The following is a 20,241-nucleotide window of genomic DNA, read 5'->3' as shown; positions in this document are numbered from 1 at the left end:
AAACTACAATTTTTTTAAAGAAAGACTACTAATGTTTTATTAGTTATATTATAGTAATTCAACTATTATTTTTACAACATGGAGTTATAGGTAAATTTTTAATGCCCTTTTTTCTGGGTTTGTAATTATGAAACACTCAGATAATTTTTTTTTGTCAGAAATGCAAAAAATAAGCTGTTTTTAAATAGTATAAGTGGCCAGTGAGGCCTAGCCCAAGTGGTTAAGGCGCTCCAGTGCATTCCTGAGATCTCGGTTTCTAGTCTCAGTAGGGCCATTGTTTAAGGCCGAATTAAAAATGCAAGTTTAACTACTAACCACTAACTACTAACGTAATTAGATTCTACCACAGTAAAAAAAAAATTAGTATAAGTGATTTTTTTTTTTTTTTTTTTTTTGCAAATAACTCAAAAATAAGCTTTATTATTTTGCCACAAATATATGATAAGTAGTCTATGTTTAATTTTCTAATACGTCAAATGATATATCATTTTTTTGCAGCATATTAAATTAAGCTCAACTTTTTTAATATATCAACTCCACATATGCATTATCTAACAAAATTAGTGAAAATGGACGAAAAAAGAATTTTGCGTTATTTCATTTAAAATTTGGGAATTTTATGGTTATATATTGAAACAACTTCATGGATGACTTTAGTGAGAAAGAACAAAAACATCAGGGATGCTGTAAGCGAAAATTTCCCGAGAATGAAGCGAGATATAATATGTTTTTCTTGCATTCTGATTATAAAGAAAAGCCAGCCAAATCATCAGTCTCTTCAGTTGGAGGCTGGGAAGCAACTAAATGAAGCATGCTATATATGTATTCAGTGAGTGTATGAGTCTTATCAGCAGACACAAATGCACAAACTCTATCCTTAATTGTAATCCAAGACCTCCCTGCCTCCTTCCTTATTCCTTTTGTTCTCATCATCTTCCTTGCATTTGCAGCCTCCTTCTGCCATCCTTTGCCACCGTACATTTTCGCTACGGTAATATGAGTCGCTGCACAATTCGGATCTAATTCAAGAATCTTCTCTGCAGTCCGTTTTCCACATTCAACATCCCCATGAACACTGCATGCTCCAAGCAGAGTGGACCAAACTACATCATCCTGTTGAAATGGCATACTTTTGATCATGCTCTCTGCGTCGTTTAGTCGACCAGCTCGGCAAAGGAGATCGATCATGCACCCGTAATGCTCCTTTGATGGGTTGATTTTATATTTCTTACTCATTGAATTAAAGTAATGGTAACCGAGGTCAACTAGACCAGCATGACTGCAAGCAGTAAGAACCCCGATCAATGTCACGGGATCTGGTTTCAAATTTGTTTGTTGAATCTTCTCAAATAAATTAATGGCTTCTTGACTATATCCATGTTCAGCGTATCCATTAATCATAGCTGTCCATGACACAATATCGTTATTTTTTGCCTCGTTGAAGATTTTTGAGGCTTCCTTTATGCTCCCGCATTTGGAATACATATTGATTAATGCACTTTGAACCATGGCAGTTTGTTGTAATCCTACTTCCAAGGCAAGGGCATGAAGTTGCTTACCTTGCTCGAGAATTGCCATGGTTCCACAAACACTCAATACAGAAGCAAGAGTAAATTCATTTGGTTTCGGTCCTTCCGTTCTCATCCATGATAGATACTCAAATGCTTCTTCCCCGTATCCTCCTTGAGAATATCCGGCAATTATAGTGCTCCATGAAATGACATCTCTTCTAGCCAATTCCTGAAACACCATGGAAGCTGACCTTGGCTGTCCACATTTTGAATACAAAGTCATGATCGAGTTAGCCACCGACAGATATCTCACCAAACCTAGACGAAACATATGAGCGTGTAATTGCTCGCCCCATTCAATTCTAATAAGATTGGCACAGCTGGAAATGACGGCAGCAAAAGTGAAATCGTTAGGACTCACACCTAATTCTCGCATTCTTATAAACGCTCTAAGAGCACTTTCCTCTTGACCTGACTGAGCATAAGTAGTTAAAACCATCGTCCATGAAACCACGTCTCTTACGGCCATCTTCTCAAATAAACGCGAACCATAGTCCAACTTCCCACATTTGTTATACATTGTAGCCAGAGTGTTGGCCACAAACGAACTCGCTTCAAGGCTACTCTTCAGTGTTTGACAGTGAATCTGTTTCCCCTGCTTCAAAGCACCCAAGTCAGCACATGCCTTTAATGCAATAGCAAATGTAAACGAATCACACACGATCTTTAATCTCCACATTTCAGAGAAGTAAATCAACCCTTCCTTGCTATAACCAGCATGTATAAACCCTGTAATAATAGCAGTCCACGAAACTACATTTCGTATTGGCATCGCATGAAACACTCGGCATGCTTGCTCAATCTCACCAAATTTCATATACATATCCACAAGGGCACTACCTACAAAAACCGAGTCAACAAAATCAGCTTTTACCGAGTAACCATGCAATGCTTCACCATAACTCTCATTCAAACTGAGTCCACAAGTTTTGAGTGCAAGACTAAGTATAAAAGGGTCCATGTGAAGTTCAGGCTCAACCCACATTCTCGAAAACAATAACAATGCTTCGGTGGTTTGCATAGCCTTGACATATCCAGATATGATAGTCGTCCATGAAATCTCGTCTCTGTTACGCATTTCATCGAACAGTTGGCGGGCTTCATGCAACCGGTCCGTTTTGACTAAAATCTTTAGCTCGGAGTTGGTTTCAAACATGTTTATGAAACTGGGGTGTTGGGTTTGTTGAGATGAGTCGTGTGATGCTGAATGTGTAACCGAGAGGTCTCTATACTCAGTACAAGCAGAGGTGGAGAGTGCACGCAATCTTCTGGTAAAAGGCCTGAATGCCAAAGCCATGTTTTAGTTGAGGATGCTGCCATACAAAGAAGTACTAAGAAGCCCTTTAAATTGGTTTATTTACGTTCAAAATGTAGTTCAACATCGTCCTCATTCATGAAAAGAATGGAAGATGCAGCCTTACAGTGGCTGTAGAAAAGGTGGTTAAACTTAAAAAACATTAGAAGCGGCCCAGGAGCTTGGCGGTTACTTCTGCCAATATTTTAGAAACTGAATCGTTGGCCAAACCGGTGTGGCTACCGATTCATGATCTAAGCAAGTCAACCACGGTTTGAATTGTTTAAACAAAATTAAATATATTTATAATTTTAAATAATACATAATATTTTTAAGGTTAAATGCACCAGAAATCACTAACTTTCGCGTATTTTTGATATTTAACATAATTTTTTAATTTTGACATATTTAACATGAACTTTCAATGTTTTTGCAATTAAGACCATGTGTGTGTTTACTTTGAAAATGACATTATTTTACATCCAAAACGGTCTCGTGTTACTCCAAAACGGTGCTGATGTTTTAATTGTAAAATTTGAAAAGTTCATATTTCATATCCAAAATTAAAAGATTATGTTAAGTACTAAAACACGCGAAAGTTAATGATTTTTTGTGCATTTAAGTCTCTTTTTAATTTTGTTACTCTCTTCTCCGTCACAATAGAACTGTCCACTTTACTTTTATCATACAGTTTAAGAAAATCAATTACTATTATTTATAGATTGTAAAAAATTTCTTATTTTTCTTGTTATACCCCTATTTAATATAGGATATATTTGCAATTTACTTTCAATTTACTCATTAGTGGATTTTAAATAAGGGTAATATAGGAAAATTAAATGTAAAAATTAATTATTTTTTTAAAGTGGACAAGAGTTTTGAGGAATTTTTTTTTTCTCAAAGTGGACAATTATATTGCAGCAGAGGGAGTATATACTATATAAAAAACTACTGAAATAATTTATTTTCACCACAACACAACCTTATATTTTTCACCTGACATCATTTTTTATTTGTAATTATTTTTAAAATTATATAGATAAAATAATAAATTAAATTCGTCTACTATTTCATTACTTTATTAGGTGATATAATAACATAAATAAAAATAAAAATTCAAAATTCAAAAAAAAATTTAAATTTTATATATTAAGTTTTAATAATTGTTTTATAAAATAAATAATTACAATTGAATTTATACTAGAAATTAGTTGGTTTTTGTGGTTCTATCGGATTTACTAATTTATTGATACATAATTTTTTAGGTTTATATTGATCGAACCGTATTTAGAATTTTCACAGAGAAACCGAACTAGATGTTTGTTCATAATCGAATCAGTTTAACAGACCGGTTGGTTGCTTGAAACACTGCTTTTTTGTTAAGCAGGAGTTTTTCTTGTGGAGAAAAAGGACGGGCCTTCGGAAGAGAACCAAAAAGCCTGAATTTACAGTGATGACTGTGCTGGTTCTCTACACACTGTGATGTGATAGAGATTTATAACTTACTTTTGTATTGAAAATTGATTGAAACCCTAAGCCTGAATTTGATTGAAGTTAATCAATGGAGAATCCTCCTCCTTCTTCTCCTTCTCCTCATACTAATGAAGGAGCTGCTTCTGACAGTAAGGTAAATTTTAGCTCGCTCTCATTTGTTAATTCTGTTTTCTTTCTCAGTATCACTCATTTATGAAATATTTATATTTTTAAATTATTTGGGGAGTGAAGGATTCTGCGGTTGATAAGTACAATGTTGAAGCCGCTGAAATCCTAGCCAACAGTGCTCAGGTTCCTATTTTTGTTCTCTTCTTTTGCATTGTTTTTAATTTATCTGTTTTAATCCGATTTTATTTTGACTGAATTGCGTTGTGAATTTCAGCATCTGCCAATTAGCCAGGCAGCACCCATATATGAGCAACTTCTCTCATTGTATCCTACAGCTGTGAGTTCCTCTGAATTATTGTAATTTTTGATTTCTGCTTTGTTAGTTCCCATTGTCTGCTGTTAGTTAGGAGTGAGCTAGCCAAGCTGGTGGAAGCTAAAGATTGAAAGCTTGAATTTGAACTCACACCCTTGCATTAATTACCAATCAGCGGATTTCCTTCCTTTCTTTTCGCTTTACACAATCAGAAGTAACAAAATTTAAGGGAATTGTCAGATGGGAAATGCCCGTGCCGGAAAAATATTCTTTCTTTATAAATATCTAACCTTGTCAATCTAGAGAAGATGAATGAATGTGCCTTATTTTGATCTTCTGAATGTTCCTAATATGTGTTATGGGTACCGTATTTAAAAAAATATGCACCTTTTTCAAACTAATCCCCTTTCTTTTCCTAGGCCAAATTTTGGAAGCAATACGTGGAGGGTTATATGTCAGTAAACAATGATGATGCTACAAAGCAGATATTTAGCCGCTGTTTACTCAATTGCCTTCAAGTTCCTCTTTGGTATGTGATTTTCTCAACTCTTTGTTTAATTTCATTGAGAACTCTATCTAATTTTAATCTACATACCGCTTAAAAATTATATGCACGAAACCTACCTTAGATTGGCACCCACCGCAACTCCAGCTGCAGCCCCAGCCTCTCTGCTCATACTTATAATTAATAGAACACTTTGGCTTTGTTTACAGCTTATGTAGTGTAGTTTTTCAGATCATCGTTGCTTAATGGAAAAAAATATTAAATAGAATTATGGGCTTTTTTTGAGATTTCATGGCTGTTTAATATTAAATAGAATTATGGGCTTTGTTTACAGCTTTGTTTACAGCGTTTTTCTTTCTTAGAGTTCCTGATGGGAGTGCTTGAATATGCTATCTATCATTCATGTACAATGGCGCTAGGGGACATTTCTTTGAATATACTGATGAGTTAATTTCATTGTTTATCATTGAGAAGAAGGTGTTTTCACCTTATTTTATTACATATACTATTTTATGTAAAAGAAAAGGTGCTGGCTTTTGTAGGCGCTGCTACATTCGGTTCATTAGAAAAGTCAATGACAAGAAGGGTGTAGAGGGCCAAGAAGAAATTAGAAAAGCTTTCGATTTTATGCTTGGTTATTTAGGTGTGTTATTTTTCACTTCAACATAAATATGAACCCTTTTTTTTGGTTTTGATGTATGACAGGTTTAGGAAGTTTTTTCTATGTATCTCTTTTAGTAAAATTTAGTGGAAGCAAACTTTAAAAGTATAACTCAGATGTGGAAGATTAGAGAATATAAAGAAAAGAACATTTAGTTTCCTAGGAATCACACCTAAATTTAGGAGTCAAATCAAAGAAAAAGAGAAGATAATTGAAATCATTATTTTTAATAAATTCGATTCTGAAAATATTCTTGATACAAGTCTAAATATTTATAAGAAAATAATTTTACAAACCTAAGGAATTATAAGATTAGTTCAAATCCGTATTGGTTCTTGAACTTTAAAACAAAATAAGGAAAAACAATTAATCATAATCCAACAAGGATTATGAATGTTACTTTTTGATAAATTTGTCTATGATTTCTTCATTTTATCTTAATTTCAGACTTAAAACCTAGAATATCATATTTAAAGCTAACTTCCGTTGTTTACAACTCAAACATATGTATAATAAAATTCATAATTTTGTCTTACATAAAAATTTGACACCATGAACCCCCCCGGTGCAACAACTTGCCTGATTGGTAGGCCAATAAAATCGTCCTCTACCATTAAAGTGGTTCTATTTCTTCCTAAATGGCATGTTGCTCAACTAGAATGTAGTTCTAGAATCATCTCTTTACATAATGGAGGTCTGGGCATACACAGGCGTGTTTTTATCCTTGCACTTTTTTTTCTCTTTTATTTCCAGATTAAAGCAAAAATAATTTTAATTGTAATTACTATTGGTTTTAAATTTTTATTTTTGAGTCATTAGCAAGGAAAAATATGTATCCAGTCACATATACTTGAACTCTTTCTATCTCTCCAAGTCTAAGCGCAAGCTTTGCTTTTCTCTCCTTTTCTGTTTTCTCTTTAGGTTCAAGATTTTCTACTTGAGCTTCATGTTTAATGTAAAAACTAAATGAATTTCAAGTGTAGTGGCTAATCACATGAAGTTGATAAATGGTATCTTCTTTTAAGTTTAGAGAAAAAACATAGGTCTCTCAAATAAATAACCTAACCATGGTACTGATTGTGCAATAATGTGAATTGTTTATACAAGGCATCACCGTATGTATATAATTGAGGCAAAATTAATTCTCTTTCTAATGGATATTTGATGCTTATGCCTTCAGGAACAGACATAGCATCTGGACCTGTATGGATGGAATACATAGCTTTTCTAAAGTCACTACCGGTTTGTTGAATCTCTAATTGCTGTTTTCTAATTTCATTTTGTGCTCTATATAATAGTACATTCCTTAGCATAATATACTATATATTGTTTACATAATTATCATCAAGGCCTTTTTCACCATTGCATCATCATCATTATTATTTGTAAAAGGAGTAATGCTTTTTCTAAAATCCAATTTTTACCGACTTCTATCAAATCTAACCAAAACTTTTAACTTTACAAATTTTAACTTGATTTGAGGGATTTTCATTCAATTATAGAAATTGAGGTGAGACATGTGTTTTTTATTTACATGGCTGATATTTCATGTGTTTTTTCTAATATGGATGCCATGTTTGAATAAATTAATGAGTTATAATGATGTGAAAAATTTAATTAAAAAAAATGAGATAATTATCTCAAACTCTTTTCTCTTTACAAATCTTGACACATTAGTCATGTCAGTAAAAATACACTCTCATTCAAATTTTGTAATTAGACTTCAATTGAAATTAAATTCTTCAAATCGGGCTAAAATTGACAAAATTGAAACTTTAAATTAGAGTTGATGTAAATTGCAAAAATTTGGAATTTTTTTCTATCATTAAACTTTATGGAAATCTTTTTGTTTGCCATTATTTATTCTCAAGGTGACCCGGTCTTGCAGGCGCTAAATGCACAAGAAGAGTCACACCGTATGACTAATGTACGGAAAGCATACCAAAAAGCTATTGTTACTCCTACCCATCATGTTGAGCAACTCTGGAAGGATTATGAAAATTTTGAAAACTCTGTCAGCCGACAATTGGTAAATTTTTCATCATGGAGTACATATACGAGCAATATGTAGCTTTAAATGTGGATGAATGTATTTGTTATAATATGAGTGAAATAGTTCTCCAAATCTAATTCTGTTGTCTTAACCAGGCCAAAGGATTGGTATCTGAATATCAGCCAAAATATAACAGTACCAGGGCTGTCTATAGGGAACGAAAGAAGTATGTTGACGAAATTGAGTGGAATGCGCTTGCTATTCCACCAACGGGATCTTATAAGGCAATTTCTTGTTGCACTGTGATAGTGGAGATATGTTTATGTTAATTCTATGATTATTGATCCATCAGTGTGTACTATTACTTATTTTCTGCAATTCTGCATTGGAGCTCATTTAATTAAAGGATTGGTTTTCTCTTTTTTATTCTCGTGTATTTATTATTTAATTTAATAAAATTTTGCTATATGACATTAGAGCCTAAAGTCAAGAGTAAAAAGACTTCATTCTCCTTTTATAAGCTTTTTAAGCACATGACTTTGGTTCTCAATCTAATCTGTTTTTCCCAAAGCTTCACGTCAATTGTGTTTTCTTGAAAAGCATTGGGTTATTAGAGTTCTTATTTTCATGCATATGTATCACCTTCTTTGTATATGCCTTTCAATGGTGCACAATTACAAAGTTGTTTTTTATTTTATGAAGTCTATAATTCTCAGTTGCATCTTTTGGATGATATGTAATCTATGATCCTTGTCTTACAGGAAGAATTGCAATGGATGGCTTGGAAAAAAAATTTAGCTTTTGAAAAGTAAGAAGTACATCCACTAACATCATTACTTCTTTTTTATTTTTGGTTATTTTGTAGATTGTGTTGATCCACTTCCTAACTCCTAATCTTTTTGCCACTTTTCCTGTGAGGAGAATGAAAAGTGTTGATAAGTGTATATTTCCTTAAAAACCAAAAATTTTACTAAAATATATAAGGTAGCAGCTGATTTAGTGAGATAGAGTGAAAAACTTATTATTTCTTTTACTTCTCAAGACACAAAAGAAAATGTCCGACCCCAAGTCTTCATTGAAAAAAAAAATAGTTATGTCTGAAGAGTAGTGTAACTTTATGAAACTTTCCGGAGTTAAATTCTTCTTGAGGCTCTGCCTTTTTGTTGGAGGTGGATATATGTGTGCATTGCAAGCAGGTTTTACTCATCTGTTTTCAGTGGGGTGGGGGGGGGTGTAAAATGTGGTAATTAATCAGAATAAATTATACCAAGTTTAAACATAGTGAAAAGCATCCTGATGGGATATGCTACTGTGAAATTAAGAACACAGCCTTATGTTTATGCGTAACATGGAAAGCGAAATTTTTTTATTTTAGTTTTTGCTTGCTATAGCAAATTCCAATGCTCAAACTGAATATCCTTCTTAGAAATAAATTTTATTTTGGATCTGAAATAATTTTTTAACTTCTGTAATCAACTCATAGAAATTAGAAACTTTGTAGATTTCAATTCTGGTCAATGATACGGCAGTGGCATCTTATATGTGTATATATATATATAGATATACATTTCAATTTTTCTCTTTCTAGATGAATTTTCTTTCCCCTTAAAAGGTGGTTTAAATTTAGTTCATGTACCTTTCATATTTCAGAGGAAACCCCCAAAGGATAGACAGTGTGTCCTCCAGTAAACGGATTATATTCACCTATGAACAGGTAACGGAAAATTGCCAGTTTAGATTTCTTTTTTCTTCTCCCTTTATGCGTGAGAAATCTCTCCTTCTAATTTTTAATTATTAAAATGAAGTGTCAAGGAAGCATGTTTCTCCTTCCTCTTGTTCTTTTTGGCTGTTCTGGTTCTTCAATTAAATTGCAAATTTTACATTTCACAGTATCTAATAATTTATGGGGATATTGTGATGATTGTCAATGTTATCTTATGCATAGATACTGGCTTCTCTTACACATATACATGTTATATAGACTGAAATCTTTTTTTGCTAGATGTGTGAAGAACTTAATGTTTGAAGAGAATGCAATTTCTCTAGTTAAGGGTCTTCAGTATATAAAACTTGTAGTTTACAACAGAGCTCTTTTTTCCGCCCAGTACTGTTTTCAGGACAGATTGTCTGCATTACCCAGAGATTTTTTACCTTAGAAGGGCCTAAATTCTCCCTTGCTAGATATTCTGTGTATCAAACATACTGTTTCTGCAAACGGTGTCAAATGTAACCTTAAAATGCAGCAATGATGTGAACTTGCCTTTGTTGCTCAATAGAGTTAACTTGCATTCTGATAGGGATCTTTGGGGAGGATTTCTACTTGTTAAATTGATAGCAGACTAGATATCCTTAGTTTTATTTATATCTTTGGCTGAATGCAAACCCTTACATCTGAACTTTAGCATTTTGGTCATTTACGCACCTCATCTTATACAATGTCCATCACATACCTGAATTCAGCTTTTTTATTACATTTAAACACATTCTATCCTAATCAGTATGGTGATTGGTGAGTGCTTGCACAAACTATGGAGCACATGGTTCCTTCTAAGTGGCTTATTTTTTAAAGACAAAAAGGTCAATTGGGTTCCTAGATTTTCATTAGAGACTAAATTAACTAAACTTTAATGTTTGTGACAAACCAGTAATGAAAACATTAAATTCTAGTGTCTAAATGGTTATTGTCTAAGTGATTAATATGCTTAAGTTCATGATAAAAATATGTGTTCGGCCTATATCTTTGGATGGTATATGGTTTTTCTATATGCGGAACAATGGCAAACAAATCTGAATTTTCTTTTTAAATTTTTTATAGGAACAATAGGGTACTTATACATAAAGACGCAAACCTTAATACTTACCTTGTTTAGAACAGTATGCAATCCATCCTATTTAGGATTTTATGACATATTCCTATATACATATATTTTAATTATATTTACAACACCATCCACATTTGGATGTTTTATTTGAAATCATTTTCTCGTTAAAAAAATTAAGTCCTATTTGCTTGCTAGGAAAGTTTTATAATTTCACGAGTAGCTGTTCCTTATTTATCAAGCTCAATTGGTGAACTGTTTATTGTGTAATATGGTTCCCAGTGTTTGATGTATTTATACCATTATCCCGACATATGGTATGACTATGCAACTTGGCATGCAAAAAGTGGCTCTATAGAAGCCGCAATCAAAGTGTTCCAGCGGGCTTTGAAGGCTCTTCCAGGTAGTTCTGTTTTTCCTGTTTCCCTTAAACAAGGTATCTATATTTTTATTTTTGGTCTTTATATTGTGAATGTTTTTTTTCATGCCTGTACTTGTTTTTATGTTGCCTATTTATTTTCTTACCTGGCTGTCTTTATATCTCGCTATTTTTTTCTTACCTACATTTATTTGGCTCAAACAGATTCAGATATGTTGAAATATGCTTATGCTGAGTTGGAGGAATCCCGAGGAGCAATTCAGGTATTTCCTGTATTTTGCACCTCAGTTTCTGTTAATGTGCCTGATTTCTTGGTTTATGACCTAATTACGCTTCTTCTTTGCAGCCTGCAAAAAAAATATATGAAAGACTTTTGGGTGACGGTGTTAGTACAACAACACTATCACATATACAAGTATGTATTAGGATTATTCATTATAATTTAGACCTTCTGTTAACTTTCAGTTGTATTTCTTTGTTAGCAATAGGGTTATTTCAAAAATGATTTGTGTGCGTGAAGGGATATATGTCGTTTAGAAAAGAATCTTCCTTTATCGCTCTTACTATTTGGTTGATTAAGGGCAATGAAACAAGAGGGCATTTGAGTAAAAGAGTATGGATGTCTTTTCTTTTGCAGAAACTTGCTGAAAATACTCTTGATGGCACAGTGAATGTCATTGATATTGTACTATTGTAATTTTTATTAGTCCACCCAGTGAAAATAGTTTGTCTTTATTTTGCACGTCGATGCTCCTTGGTGCCTATATATGATAAAACAATATGCAGATAAATTACAGAAGCATGGAGGTTAAAAAATTTGAATATGTGAAATGGCCCATGTATCAGTAGGCCTAGTTGAAATTCGGTGTCCTTTCCTTTCTGTATTCGGTTCTACGGATTGGCCATTTGCATTTAATTTGGGCTTCATATGAATTATCTTACTGGCTACCATGCTATTCCATGCTGTTACTAAACTTTAACATTTTGTTTTTTCTCTTATGGTTTTCTATGTGACAGTTTATTCGCTTCCTTAGAAGGAATGAAGGGATTGAAGCAGCTCGGAAGTACTTCCTGGATGCTCGTAAATCCCCAAACTGTACATATCATGTGTATGTTGCATATGCTTTGATGGCCTTTTGTCTCGACAAAGATCCGAAGGTGTCTCTCTTGCCAAGGGGAAAATGTTTAAAACTTAAATTACACCTTGTTTATTGCTTTTTCCTTATATTAAATTCTCATGCAAGAGATTAAATGAAAATTGATTACTAATTTGTATATTAATGTGCGAATTTATGCTGAATGAAATGGCTTCACTAGGCTCTTTCAGGGTTTGTGCTTCAGTGAATTTCTAACAATTGTCTTCAGTTAGTATTCTGTGCATTTTGAGGGTATTGCTTTCTTGTTTTTTTTCTTTTGCTTTATTGTTTTGTTATTTTCCTCATCCTTTTTGGTTTGGTTTCCTAGTACAATTTCTTTCTTTGAGGATGAAATGTTTTACTCTGCTAGCTGAAGACAAATATTAAAATCTTCTCTTGTTCGACGTTCATGCAGATGGCACACAATGTTTTTGAAGCAGGACTGAAACGATTTATGCATGAGCCTGTATATTTTCTAGAGTGAGTCTCCGTTATTTATCTTGTTTAAAATTATTTAAGCCCATCTATAAATGACTGCTGAGATACTGCACTTCAGGATTTACATGTGGATTACTGTCAAACAAAATTGATCTATTGTTTGTTTCTACAAATTCTATAAATTGAGTTACTGTTTATATAAATTCTTAACTTTGAGATTCTCACCCAACTCATAAATCAGATGAATGGAAAATCTCAGTAAGTATACTATTGGATTAAAGCATCTTAAGGGCCAGTTATTAGTTACATTCCAGTAATTATTGCTTCCATGTCAGTATGCTAACTAAGTGTCAAATAAATATGAGCATATGCTGTAGTCCTTATTTTACTACCCCTTGGATGTCAAGTATGAAGTGTATGACTTGAACTAATTAAATTTAAATTAAATCATGAAATATTAGGACTAATAAATACAGAAACTAGCCACAAGAATAAGGTGAGAAATTCCAATAATATGGATCTTAAGATGTCATATTTTTACCCCTTCAATGCAGGTATGCAGATTTCTTGTCACGTTTAAATGATGACAGAAACATCCGGGCTCTATTTGAGAGGGCACTAAGCTCCCTCCCGCCAGAGGAATCTGTTGAGGTTCAGTATCTCACATTTTGTTTACCGTGACTTGTTAGGATAACAATGTAGTTGAATAAGCAAACAATACTGTTTTGGCTTATGGTAATAGATGGTTTATAATGTTTGAAAATATTACATGCCAGACCAACAGGATAAAAGAGAGAGATTAGGATGATACTATGAATAATGAGAAGAAATGGGAGGAGGGTAAGCCAAGTGCTGAATATAATATATAACTAAATGTGGTTCTTTCTCAATTAGGAGATTTCTTGCATTGAATGTCATTATAGGTTACAGAATATGCCTAAGTTGGATTTTAATCTATGATTACTGGTTTGTACAATTTCATTTCCTAATATTATTTAATTTATCATGCAAAGGACAACTATTTTATTGATATATAGACGGTTTCTAGCTTCCACTGTAAAATTTTGGGTCAATGCTAACATGTCAGTGCTTTTCAAGCTACCTTAAAACAAATTTTAAGAAACCAATAGAAAGTATGTGTAAGAATGCTTATTTTCTTAATTGAACTTGGAAATTACAATTTCGTTTATGCATGGATAAAAAGCTTCATTATTGACTTTAAAAAAATTATTTGAAATTATGGTAATTAGTAGCTTGCTTTTTGTGGTAAAGGGTCTGAGAAATGAGTAACAATCTGTGTCCGACACCTACTTCTTTAGAGGTTTGAGTAACTAGTTTTGTTGTAGTCTGGACTTGGGGATTACTTGATTATGTCAACCTACATTACAGGAATCATTGTTTTTACATAATCCTTAGACTTGCATTCGGGTTTCAATGGTATCGCACGAGTTGCAACTGGAAAATGGTCGGTCAATATGGGATTGGGAGTTATGAGACACAAGAGGCAGACTAGTCATGTAAGCTGGGAAGAAGAATGAGACAATGTCAAACTTTAGAATTTATTTTTAAAAAATTATCACCATATTATTATAATCATTTCTCATTAGATAACCCACGTTTATGTTGGATGTTAAGAGTGATTTTGATGTGTAAATTTAGTTGAACACATGTTAAACTATCAATTAGCTCACTTGTTTCTTTTCAGAAAATATATAATATCTCGACTGATTACACTTTTCAAAACTATTTCCATTGTTGTATCTAAGAGACATTTGTTCTTTAGGTATCACTACTTGTAACTATGTTCGACTAACTTTTTTTTTATCTAATTGGACAAATGCCTGTACAGGTTTGGAAACAATTTACTCAATTTGAGCAAACTTATGGAGATCTAGCTAGCATGTTGAAGGTAGCATTTTTCTTACATTTGTCTGCATCTAATGATTTCTTCAATTTGTTTTTCAAATGAATATCGTTTTGTGGAAGAAGAATAGAGGTGGTAGCAAAATACCTTCTTTTCTCTCAATCTATAAAGGATCCCATATTTGTAACCTAAGATAAGTGGAATGGGGTATCTTCCAGCCTTCCTTCATTCTTGATATTTAGTTTCTAGCTGCCGCTACTTTAAATTATCTCAAGAATCAAGTCTTTCTTAAAACTCACCATGGGTCTTTTTCACCATTTCGTTCATCCCCAGCTCTCTAAGATTGACTTCTAATTCCCAACTCTTATCTAGTTCAAATTCTATCAAGGTCTGCCTTACACTTCCCTCTATCTGGTTATTTATTTTTCATATATTCTCATCCCACTTTGCAACTCTCTAAGAATTAAATACAGTTATGCTCAAATCAATTCTATGCCTTGCTTTTAATTTTATTTGAATTTTCTTTGTTCATGCTCAACAATCAAACTAATAATGCAGCATTATTTCATGATACCGAGTACATGATATTGTATATGGAAGGCACTTTCTGAAGAACTTTTTGTTGTTCCAAAGGCAAAATTTGAAGGAATTGGATCCAATTTTATGAATAGAAATACAATTCTCTTATTTTATATTTGTTTTGATGTCATTACATTTGGAGGCTTTCGACTGCAATCCTATTACCCTTCCTCGTATCATTCCTGATCTTCAAGTTGTCAATGTTCTTATAAAAGTTATCACTTACCAGCTACACAAGTTTCTTACCGGAAAATGGAGTCTATTAGACTTACCCGCATCAATATGAGGGGATGTCAACAAAAACATATCCCTTAATTTTCTCCCTCGATTTTCTCTCTAGAATCCTTATTGTTTTTGTAATTAGCTGTAAATAATACTTCCTATTATAGGCTTTAAACTTGAGGGATTTGATGTACTCTTGATGTATATATATTCTAAGCTTTTAGAGAAGATAATAGAAAAGATTTTTTTAAGAAAAAACTGTCTAGATGTATCTTATATGGAGGGTTTCATAATTTACCCAGTTTTTTTTTTTTTTTGTCAAAGATGGTAATCGACTCTTTAGAGTCTCAGTTGTTAGTTGTTAGTTACGGATTGATGACATATAAAGATGGTAAAATAAAACCAAATCAAACACAAATCTAGCTGCCAATCAGAAAATCCAATAAAGTTATGAATGTTTATTACAGTCAGAAATATCATGCTGTAGCTATTGATCAGCTATTGATGTATTTCATGTTGCTTCTGTCAAACATAGTTTCAGCTTTAACTGTTTTTTGCATTATTTAGGTTGAGCAAAGAAGAAAAGAAGCTCTTTCAAGAACAGGTGAAGATGGAGCATCAGCATTAGAGAGTTCTTTGCAAGATGTTGTGTCACGGTACAGTTTCATGGATCTTTGGCCATGCTCTCCGAAGGACTTGGACCATTTATCTCGACAAGAGGTACCTTGGATAATTTTTCGTATTCCTTTCAGAGTATAGTATGCTTTCTATAGTTTTGAGATACAAATAGTGAATAATTTAAAGCACATCAAAGTGATGTCAATCCATGAACAAGGATATGTTAGGCCATTCTTTTGTGTGCAATCTGCTATAGTCAACTCCTTATTCTCAAGTTTTATCTATTTTCTATTTCCATAGAATACTAAAATCGTTCTTCAACTTTAAAAATTTATGGACATGCTCAATACGCAAGAATATATAGCAGTAAAAGAATCTTCAACTTGATTTGCTCTAAAGCCTAGTCAGTTCCTAGACCTGTTCAAATGGCTGGCCAGGTTGATTCTTAGAAATGCTCAGCCTGGCGCCCACCATCATTAAAAAAAATAGCAGTTTACATATATATAATGTATTTTATATACATGAAATTCAATATCTTATATGTAAAATATATCCCATTCCCATATATAATAGGGTTAATTCCTAAAAAAATCACGAACTTTACACGAAGTTTCATTTTAATCATGAACTTTAAAAGTTGTCATTTAAAGGCACGAACTTTCATTTTGTTTCAAATCTATCGCCAAAGTAAAATCCGGTGTATTTTATCGAACCAAAAATTCCTAATCCTATATACTCTAACCAAAAGATAATAAGATTTAATGTCGATTTATAATTTGGGTCTTTCATTAATGGTTTATTGAAGAATTTAGTCAACAAAAATACACTGAAATGATAGATTTGAAACAAAATGAAAGTTCGTGCCACCTTTAAATGGCAACTTTTAAAGGTCATGATTAAAATGAAACTTCGTGTAAAGTTCGTGATTTTTTTAGGAATTAACCCTATATAATATATGTTATTTTCTATCTTAAAGTTCGGTATTGGCAACCTATGCCCAACGCTGGTGCAATGTTTTAGTTGGTGAGCTTGTGTGCCCCTGATGAACCGAGTTGCTCCAACATTGACAATTTATTGCTGAGATTTTAGGTTTTATGTTTAAGTTTATAACACAATCATGGGCCAGCCCTAAAATCCTAGTCAAATAAGTTATGTGGCTCCTGACCCAATTAAAGGTTCTAGCAAGCTAATAAAATTCTTAGAGATTCTAGCAATTGAATGCGTGCAATATGATTTGGTTCCTAAACAGGAAACTATAATTTATTACTTGTGAGAGTGATCAGAGGATTGAGCTATACAAATGTTTTTAGGTTATGGATCCCATAATTAAATAATTGTTTTAAAACCCTGGTATGGTTTTGCAGTGGCTTGCTAAAAATATCACTAAGAAAATGGAGAAATCTGCTGTTTCCAATGGATATGGGATTGCAGGTATGGATTGCATTTTCTGTTCTTAACAACTTGTCTATTGTTATTTTTTCCGTCCTTGCTTTCTTTCTTTGTCCGCTAGTAGCTTAATTTTGGCTTTCCATCTTGTGTAGATAAGGGTAATACAGGTCTGAAGAGCAATTCAGCTGTATCAGCAAAAGTTATTTTTCCAGATACTTCTCGTATGGTGATTTATGAGCCAAAGCAAAAGCATGGTAAAAAATAATTCAGTTTATGATAATTTTGTTGACAAAATACATGTCATCATGTGCTGATTTGAATTCTACAATTCACATGCCTGCAAACTTGGATGATCAAATATTATATCATTAAAATGAAATTTCCTTTGCAGACAGTTGTTGTTTATCAAGTCTTACAAATGATATGCCCAAAGAAGGCTTACTGAGCTGAACAAAGTCTTCAGATTCATTTTACTAGATGAAATTAGTGCTGTGAACCCAATCTAAAGTTAAAAGGCCTAGTTCAGTGGGTACTATGTACTGGGCTACTGGCTAATTGGGTTCAAAAATTCAGTAGATAATGCTGCTAAAATTATTGCTTTAAGTTTGATTAGTTCGTCAATTTTCTCGACAATATCTGTGTGTATTCGGAAAATCTTTTCGAGTGGCTTACTGCTTTATGTACTAGTTCACTGTCACCAAGGTAAGCACATGCTTGCATATGATTCGGGGTATTATTTCTTCTGAGTTTATTGGTCCTAGAATTTGATCTAAAAGGACTTAGAAGCCCAGTCTTCACAACCATATCCTAAACTGAGCAACATTTTATTTATTAAAAGTAATTAAATAGATAAAAAAACTAACTGTTTGCTTTGCAGAAAATACACTTCAATTAGCTAATGTTATTCCCCATGAATGCAATTAGTCATTGAGAATTTTTAATAACTTCCCTTTAAAAGGAGTATAGTCTGGTTAACGTGCAAACAATTCTGGTGCTTCATCTTAATTGCCCGGAAAGGATAGAATTTGTGGTTTTATATGATGTTAAGTTGGAAATGTTTTTGTTTCTTTGGTACATAAGAAAATTGATTAACTCATTGGGCATCCTTGTTTGACAATAGAAGATGGAATTTCTCCAAGCTCAATACCAGGATTTGGGACTGCTTCAAACCCACCTAGTGACATTGTTGGGTTGGTGGGCACCGGAGGAACCAATGCAATTGATGAAATTTTGAAAGCAACACCATCTGCTCTAGTATCTTTTTTATCAACCTTGCCTATAGTTGAAGGTGCAAACTCTTAAACTCTAATGCTGTTATGCCTGAAATTTTAACTGATATCAAATTTCTAGCTGGTAAAGTTTTAGTTGGATGTTTTCCCATGCAAATTAAAGTGAGATGTGGAACTTGTGCTTTTAGTACTATGGGGAGCAGTTTAATTTGCTGCTGTTATTTTCATCTTTATGGATTTCGTTTTTGTGACGAGAAATTTCTAGGATATCTGCAAGTACTGTGGAGTTTTTTAAATTCCGCTTCTCTGAGGTTCTAATTACTTGGAACTGCGTATTGCATTGGATCCCACTTTATGACCTGCTTTGCTTTCCTAGTATCAGATAATGTGATTTGAAATGATAACGAAAAGTGAATTATCTTATTACTAGTGATGCTGCTGGAAAATAATTGCTCATAATTTTCTACTGATGTTCTTGATATTTCCAGGTCCAACACCAAACGTAGATATAGTGCTGTCAATTTGTTTGCAGAGTGAGATACCAAGTGGACAGATGGGGAAGTTGGGAATGTCCGCTGCTTCTGTTCCTGCTACAAGCGACTTCTCTGGTTCAAGCAAGTCTCGTCCAATTATCAAACCATCAAGGGCTGGAAAAAGGAAGGAGATAGAAAGTATGTTTTTCAATCATCTTCAAATCTATGGTTTTATTCTATAAATATTGGCATCTGGTTTGTAATGCATATCAACTTGTTTCTAGTCACCATGCCTAGGGTTTAGCAAACGGTCGGTTCTGTTAAAAACTGAACGAATGAACCAAAATCAACAAACCGAATTACTTATTATCTCTTTAACTGAGTTAACTCTTAACCGAATTTTAGCTCACCACTAGCCATGCAAGGCATAATGTTTTACTGCCGCATTACAATATCATTCGATGTTTAACTGATGGTGCATTAGCGAAAAACGAAGCATTATGCTGCAAGCTTTAAAATGCATTTGTACTCCATCCACTTTACTTCTGGAGGCACTAAATTAGTCAATCAGGATAGATGTTAATCTCTAATCCCGCGTTGGATGATTGTTTTTCAAATATTTGACGATCAACATTATTGGCATGACAGGGCAAGAGGAGGAAGAAAGTGCAAGTGTACAAAGCCAGCCTCTGCCTAGAGATATATTTAGAATAAGACAGTCTCAAAAATCACGCGTAGGTAGTGCTGCTTCACAAACAGGATCAGCATCATATGGAAGTGCTCTTTCTGGAGATGTATCTGGTAGCACTAGCTAATTCTTTCCCTTTTTTGTGTAAATGGTTTATCGATATGTATTTCTTTTTCGTTGAAGATGAAATAAATTTCTGAAATCGGAAAATTTGCCATAATATATTTGATCCTCGCTAATATTATGAAATATAGTTTAAATTTGTCCTCGGTGTGTTTAATAACATCTAATTTTCATTCATAAAAAAAAATATCTAATTTTCAGCATGGTTTGTTTTTGTATTGCTGAATCCTTTCATTTACTTCAGTTGCATTTATATGTGTAATCAAATAAACATGAAGCTCGTTCTCAATAGGTATGACTTTTTCTTTTGGGTTAATTTCTCAAAAATTATAAATTTTAGCGTGT

The 20,241-nt window shown here is 33.2% G+C and overlaps 2 protein-coding genes across 3 annotated transcripts; one reads left to right on the top strand and one right to left on the bottom strand.

Moving 5' to 3' along the window:
- Positions 1-572: 572 nt before the first annotated feature.
- LOC126677895 (putative pentatricopeptide repeat-containing protein At3g47840) lies at positions 573-3,070 on the bottom strand. The gene has a single exon (XM_050372713.2). It carries the CDS (start codon positions 2,866-2,868, stop codon positions 745-747), a length of 2,124 nt encoding a protein of 707 aa, XP_050228670.1. The 5' UTR covers positions 2,869-3,070; the 3' UTR covers positions 573-744.
- A 1,141-nt stretch (positions 3,071-4,211) lies between these two features.
- On the top strand, positions 4,212-20,035 carry LOC126677643 (cleavage stimulation factor subunit 77). Of its 2 annotated transcripts, XM_050372363.2 has the most exons (23): positions 4,212-4,492; positions 4,591-4,650; positions 4,742-4,804; positions 5,200-5,309; positions 5,828-5,928; positions 7,127-7,188; positions 7,835-7,975; positions 8,095-8,223; positions 8,701-8,747; positions 9,590-9,653; positions 11,041-11,161; positions 11,342-11,400; positions 11,484-11,552; positions 12,155-12,295; positions 12,689-12,753; positions 13,266-13,362; positions 14,561-14,620; positions 15,944-16,096; positions 17,359-17,425; positions 17,536-17,637; positions 18,504-18,671; positions 19,101-19,283; positions 19,734-20,035. In XM_050372363.2, the coding sequence occupies exons 1-23, from the start codon at positions 4,427-4,429 to the stop codon at positions 19,898-19,900; spliced, it is 2,295 nt and encodes a 764-aa protein (XP_050228320.1). In that variant the 5' UTR covers positions 4,212-4,426; the 3' UTR covers positions 19,901-20,035. The 2 variants fall into 2 exon arrangements, with proteins under 2 accessions (XP_050228320.1, XP_050228321.1); XM_050372364.1 differs by lacking the exons at positions 4,212-4,492; positions 4,591-4,650; positions 5,828-5,928.
- Positions 20,036-20,241: the final 206 nt, after the last annotated feature.

The sequence above is a fragment of the Mercurialis annua genome, linkage group LG4, assembly GCF_937616625.2.
Source record: "Mercurialis annua linkage group LG4, ddMerAnnu1.2, whole genome shotgun sequence".
Lineage (NCBI taxonomy): Eukaryota > Viridiplantae > Streptophyta > Magnoliopsida > Malpighiales > Euphorbiaceae > Mercurialis > Mercurialis annua.
This window is presented reverse-complemented; position numbering and strand designations above follow the sequence as displayed.